Genomic DNA, 6,838 nt, shown 5'->3' on the forward strand with positions numbered 1-6,838 from the left:
TCACACGCATAGCGATACACGCGCTTTCGCAACGAACCGTCGTTCGTCTAGCCGCGACCGTTAGCGTGGAACAGCGGTTCGCGGAGTCGGGGGGGGGAGGAGGAGGAGGAGGGGAGCGTATCTCTCGCGGTGACGTCATAACTCGGTCAGTGAACCGCCGAGAGCTCCGCGGCGCGCGTCTTACGGTTTCGAAAACATTTGGCGCCGCCTCTACACGCGCGCATACCGCGCGTGCACACGGCGCGCTGTTTAGAGAGAGGTAAAACCGCAGTGTAGTTCCTTTCAACGGGATGACACTTTCTCTCTCCTGGAGGCCTCTTCTTCTGCCTTCTTTTCTAGCCGCTTCCTCTCCCTTTCCGTGTGACGGTCTCGCTACTGTTGTTTATCAAACAGTTGTGTTTTACATCTATGTAACGGCAACATAACAAAGCCAAAGTTTGAGGATAGTTTCTCTTTGAGGACCATTGTGTGATTTTGCAAGATAATGAATCTTTTAATGTCTCGCTTATTTATGACCTTCTCTCTCGAGCGAGTTAATTGTTTGATATACATAAAGCAGTGAAAAATATTGCGCGAAAATCATCGTACTATCGGTGTGTAAATATATTTAGAAGATTTGTGAAGTAATCACAATATCATTGTTCACGTTTTTTTTTTTAATCATACTTGTAATTAGTATCATAGAATTAAATGTTCAGATATATATAAAAATACGTGTTTCACGTATATTTAGCTTTTTCGTTAACTTTCGAAACTTTTTATTAAGAAACAATTGTTGCTATTGATATGACGAGATTTTTTTCTTACGTATCTTATCCGCATATATTTTTTCACAATTCTTGAAATTATGACAAAATTGCAAAATGACTTTATCTAATCTAATGTTAACAATACATGATGTAATATTATTAAAACATTTAATATTATTAAAACAAAAAGGAAAGAAAGAAAGTAGATTGTCCGAAGTTAAGTAAGAAATAAGAAGACGATCGCGCTGTTTGTCCGCATTCTTAAAAACTCGGTCGCGTCAAAAGACCCTTTCGTTTCAAAGATAGGAATGTAAACTGTTGGAGAACAGAAGAAGAGGTTCACTTTTCCGCGGTCCGGTTCCACAGCCGGGTATCGTCTTATCTTTATTTAGACATAACTGTGTTCCTGGCGAGTACAATATCATCGGCCGCACTTTCTCTCTCCGCATAACGGGCCCTCTCTTGTGTAACGGCATGAGGAGAATGAACGTTGAGAAACGGCACGTCGTCGTCTCGGCCGGTCTCTCTATATCCGTACGCGTAGCCGCTGTTGATTGTGATATAAAGGGCGATCCATAACATCATCGCACATCAAGCCGCGCGACGACACATTCTTGGACGCGTACGAAATTGACGTGTTTGCATCGCGGAAAATTTCACCGGACAGCTCTTTACCCCAAATGTTTTAGTATTCCCAAGCAACTTTAATTATATTCCTATAACATGTTGATTTAAATCAATATTTTATTGAAGGAATATCTTGTGAAGGTAAATAAAACATGAGGCTTTTATCCGTTTTATTCTGTTGCCAAAATATAATCAGTGGAAACTGTTAGATTTTCGAACATTTATAATATATTGTAAAAGCAATATACACGGAACGTAAATTGAATATATATTTATTTGCGTATTTAATGATACAGTCATTGTTTAATCACATTGTGGATAGTGGATTGTGCCAATTTTTTCCACCGATGAGAAAATAACAGAATTCGATTTAAAATAATATAATTAATCGCCGTGAAAAGACCTGAATAGAATCGATCTCTAATTTAACAAAAAGATTAAGATAAGATCACTTTGAAGATGAATTATTGATTTATTCCGAGATTTATTACCAGATTATTATTTCAATTGATGAAAAAAAATTCAAATTTGTCGCAGCAGATGTTATTAATCCTTTTCGGATTAAATATTTTAAAATCGAATTTAAATGTATTTATGTCTCAATTAAAAAATATATATGTTGCATTAGATTGTAGATTAATTTAATATTGTTTGTAATGTTTATTTTTTATTCGTATGTTTATTCTTTGGCCTGTCGAACTTAAAATGTCAAATCGTAAGACAACAGTTATTTACGAGATGACTCATTCAAATATTCTTGAATTAACTAACTTCTCAGACATCCTTCCGAGGTAAAAACAGCCCGTGATTTCGCAATCGACGCGTCATCATAATTGACTTAACGATCGGCTTATGACGAGCGCGCCTCCGGCACAGCGCGGCGGGTTAGAGCCGACCGGAGTAATAATAGTACAAAGTGGCCTGGATATATTACGAAACGGAAATGCATCCACCAGCCGCGATGCCCTGCGCTGAGACGCGGCATGGTTTTGTTTACGTTGCTGTTTTAATACGCGCGTTTACGCGGCTCGTCAGACGGACGGCGCTAAAACCGATCGCCGCTTACACGCGCTCGCACGACCACGTCACCACCATGTTTGTAATAGTTTGTATCGCATCGTAATTTTGCAGTACCAGGCGAGGCTGAGGCTTCCGGACTCACTCTCACACTCCCAGAAGATGCAGTGCGTGGACCACATCATCGAGGTCCTCGACCTCACGAGCTGCCAAGACACCAGTGAGTACGACACGGCGCGCGCCGTAAAGCCGAAGGATCGATGTCAAGCCGCGACGTTTTTAGACTCGCGGCCACGCGATTCGGAATCACAAAGCCGGGGTTTCTACTGATATCGTAATTCGCTTGATTTCTCTGAGTCGAAGTCGTAAAGTATGTTTGCGCCTATACACGTCCACAATGTTAACAACGGCGGCTCGAGATTCCTGTGCAGCATTAGAAGAGGCGTTATTACTCTAATATTACCATCTAATAACACACTCGACCGAGATACATTGCGTCATTCTGTGGATAATGGATATCGTTAAATTCAGTTTAGTGCGATTTTCGAGAACTTGTATTTATTAACATTTTAACTGCATGATACTCATATCTGGGTGACGCGCGAGTTTCCATAAAAGTCCCGTTACTTATTTGTAGGTAACGATTTCATTTATCCAGTTAGAAATAATTTTATTAAATATTTTCAAAGATATCATAAAATATTATTAAAATGATACACTAGATTCATTAAAAATTAAAATTATTTATTTTTATTTTTATATCTCTTTATTTAAAATATAAGCAGATATCAAATGTAAAGATCTAAGCAAAAAAAGAGACATTTTATTTCAATTTGTAACAATTTTATTTATTCCATCTGAAATTATATTATTAAATATTTATAATATTATATTTTGAGAGACATATATTATTATTAATATATTATAATAATAAATAATATATAGTATATATTTTTTTCTAGTTTTTAAATTATTTTTTGTATAGTTTTCTAATCTGTTTATACACATATTTTATAAATAGTCGCTCATTTAGGCTTCTTATAGCGGATATCGAAACAACTTGACAAAATGTTAAAAGAGAACATATATACATACATGCGACAAATTACCATTTACTTCGTTGTTTTTGTAAGTCAAATGTAAATATTTTAAACTAATCTAAAATCGAAGCTGAAGACTGAATTGTTTAGATCATTTTCGTCGTCATACGTGCTATAAAATGTGACATATGGCTTTCACATTACTATAAATATTATTAACTATAAATATTATTAATCCCCCGAATTTTCGATGTTTAGCACTGATTATAGCGTAAATCAAGAGATGATTCGTGTAATTTACGACTGACTCTTACTGTTACTGTATCGTCACCGTGACTATTCGTCTCGGTTTAGCATTTTGATTGACAATTTCCGTGATCACAAATATCGAACCGTCCTCCAAACGTCAAACAGTTATGGGCGCGTTATCGAAATATGCATGTAGGAAAAACGAGCCAAGTAATATACAAGCTGACCTACATGCATGTCTCGCGCTTCATGTATGTCGTGTATGTCGTGAGATTCTCAGAATGACGTAGATCCGTCGTTAACGAGAAAATGGACGAGACATCATTTCTCAAAATAATATACAATCTTCGTTAACGAGCAAATTGGATTGGACGTCGCTTCTTAATGTTCAGAAGTTATACAGCTATTGAGCGTTAAATCCGCAAGAAGCACATTCGCTTAATCTTAATCAGATCTTGAAGAATAAAACCTTATCTTATCTCTTGATGACTCTAATTTGTATTTTACAGATATTCTTTTTATATTCAATTATGTTCTGAGATAACTGCTTTTGTCGAAATAAAGCCCGTCGACTGCAGCTTAATTGATCTTAGAATTTTATTCGAATGAAGTAGAATTTGCGATTATCCCGCGTCGTTTCATTCATTGTCAGAACCACGTATAGAAACATATAGAAACGTCGATTGTAGCGGAAGCGTGGTGACATTTTCCGGAATACCAACGAGGGAAAGTACGCGTATCTCTGCTGCAACAGAGCGCCGGGCTCATTGTCGGTCGGTTGATAAACGGTTTCCTCGATCGTTAACCCCCGGGCTTCTCGAGCGCTGAACGCGACTGCCTCGGTTGCGTATGTGACGTAAAATATTATTCTCCGCACACAATTATACGTTCGTTTCTCTTCCTGTGCCCCGAAGGCAGTGAGCAACCGGCGGCGGCAGCGGCGACGACGACGAAGTTTAATAATTTACCACGCGTCAGAGATCACGCGCCCCATGTCTCGTTTATACAGTTCCAGCTAACGTTAGCAAATCCGAATATCGGCACCGGGAATGTTGGACGCCAACGCCGCCGAGGGAAAGGGAAAGATCCGATGGGAAAATTATTTATCTTTATTGTTCAGCGGTGATTTTTCATCGATATCTGCTCGTAATTCTGTTATTCGCGACCGCGCGGACGTAGGTTCGCATGCTAATAAAACGCCTTTGACACTTTATTGTCTCATACGCGTCGTATCTTCTGAACCTTTTTAAATACCCTTTTTTCCTCCGCCTCGGTAAAATGCGTGATATGGTAATTACAATCGCCTACATTTTCAATATCTTTCGTATGACGGATCTTCGCATGTCTCGTTGCTTAGTCGAGTACTATTTTCGTGTATTATTCACTTTGTTCGTAGCGCAATTGCGTATAGAAAACAGTGCGTGTTAATTCCACGCGAAAATACTTAACATGCGCAATTATATTACGTCCGTACATTTTAATATATTTTTTTTGTAATGAATATCAATCGTATGTTAAATGATATAAATTAACAATGTAAAACGATTCCCTCAACTTCCTAAATGATATTTTCCAAAAATTAATTTCTATATTTACGAAATGATATTTGTAATTTAACATATTAGATGTTATTTCTTTAATTTATAAAGTAATATATTTCTTGTGTAGTTATTGGAGATTATTCGAAACGGGGAATTTCCGGTGGTGAAAAGAAGAGAACGAGTATAGCTTGCGAATTACTCACGAATCCATCATTAATGCTACTTGACGTAAGTTTTTCCTACATTTTTTTCTTTGTAAGCTGGATGCATATATTTAAATTTTATTATATTTATGCATGATTGATTAATAATTGTTATATTATATCAGTTTTCTTTTTTACGAAAGGTATATCTACATTCACGAATTCTATCTTTGTATGTAATATAATTATTTTTAAATGTTAATCAATTGAAAGAATTATTGTATAAAATTTAAATAACTTATGGAAACTTATGCAGAAACTTACGAAATTCATGCAAATCTAACTATAAAACGAATAATAATGTAAGATTTAAAATTTTTCAGTTCTTTCCTATAAGTTCTTTCCTGCTCGAACGTGGAATTTTATGACATTAAGGAATTGTAAATAAAAAATTCTTCAAATAGAATATATTTGAAATTACGGATCCGTATATTATATAATTTATAAATTGAAAAATGAATGAATAAATGATAGAATAAATAATATGATTTAATTTTCTATGTGAATTTTTGTTTAAAAAAGTTTTTTAATGTTTATTTCTATTAGTATAGATTAACTTTAATCTCAGTTTAATTTCTCTTTATTCTTTTCTAATTGTTACTAGAAAAGATAGTTCTAATTCTTAGAAAAGTAAGTTAAACCAAGATTAAAGTTAATCTATATTAATAGAAACGGACATTGATTTAATATTATAATTGCATCGCTAATTTATAAAATCTTTCATCTTTCAGGAACCTACGAGTGGACTCGACTCACATTCGGCACAAGCATTGATCTCACGGTTGAAGAAATATGCTGAGCAGGAGGGTAAAAGTATTGTGGTGACAGTACACCAACCTAGTTCCAGAATGTTCCACAGTTTTAGTAAGCTTCTCCTGTTGAGTAACGGTCAGGTGGCATACTATGGACCGACGACGAATGTCAGTAGATTCTTCTCTACAATAGGACTTACTCTACTGCCGCATTACAACCCCGCAGACTTCATTCGTAAGCATATTTTATTATATGAATTAATTTCGTTGAATTAACCTATGAATAAAATTATATACTTAACAGATATGATCTTTATTTTTCTCTAAACGCATTTCAAATTCATAAAATTTATGGTCTTTGAAAAAAAACAGTTTCTGTCTATAATTTTTTAAATATATTTCTCTAATATATTTTTTACAGCATAACGGTTTTTCTTATATAATATAATTATATAAGTTCTATATATACGTATATATGTCATAAAAATATTACGTATTTTGTAAAAAATTAAAAGAAACATTTATAAAAATAAAATTATAATAATACGTACACATATTTTATATTCAATATCAATATCGTATATGGCATAAATAGTATCTTTTTAATGCAACAAATATGATATGGAAATAGAATATTTTCTTAAAATATTTGCATTACGG

The 6,838-nt window shown here is 35.0% G+C and overlaps 1 protein-coding gene across 1 annotated transcript in view; it reads left to right on the forward strand.

The window, feature by feature from the left end:
- Window positions 1-6,838, forward strand: part of LOC105623381 (ABC transporter G family member 9) — a 30,445-nt gene that overhangs the window by 16,284 nt on the left and 7,323 nt on the right. The window contains 3 exon segments of the mRNA XM_012204776.1: window positions 2,508-2,613; window positions 5,351-5,451; window positions 6,158-6,413. Coding sequence (XP_012060166.1) covers window positions 2,508-2,613; window positions 5,351-5,451; window positions 6,158-6,413 — 463 coding nt within the window.

Source organism: Atta cephalotes (genome assembly GCF_000143395.1).
Source record: "Atta cephalotes unplaced genomic scaffold scaffold00056, whole genome shotgun sequence".
Taxonomy (NCBI): domain Eukaryota; kingdom Metazoa; phylum Arthropoda; class Insecta; order Hymenoptera; family Formicidae; genus Atta; species Atta cephalotes.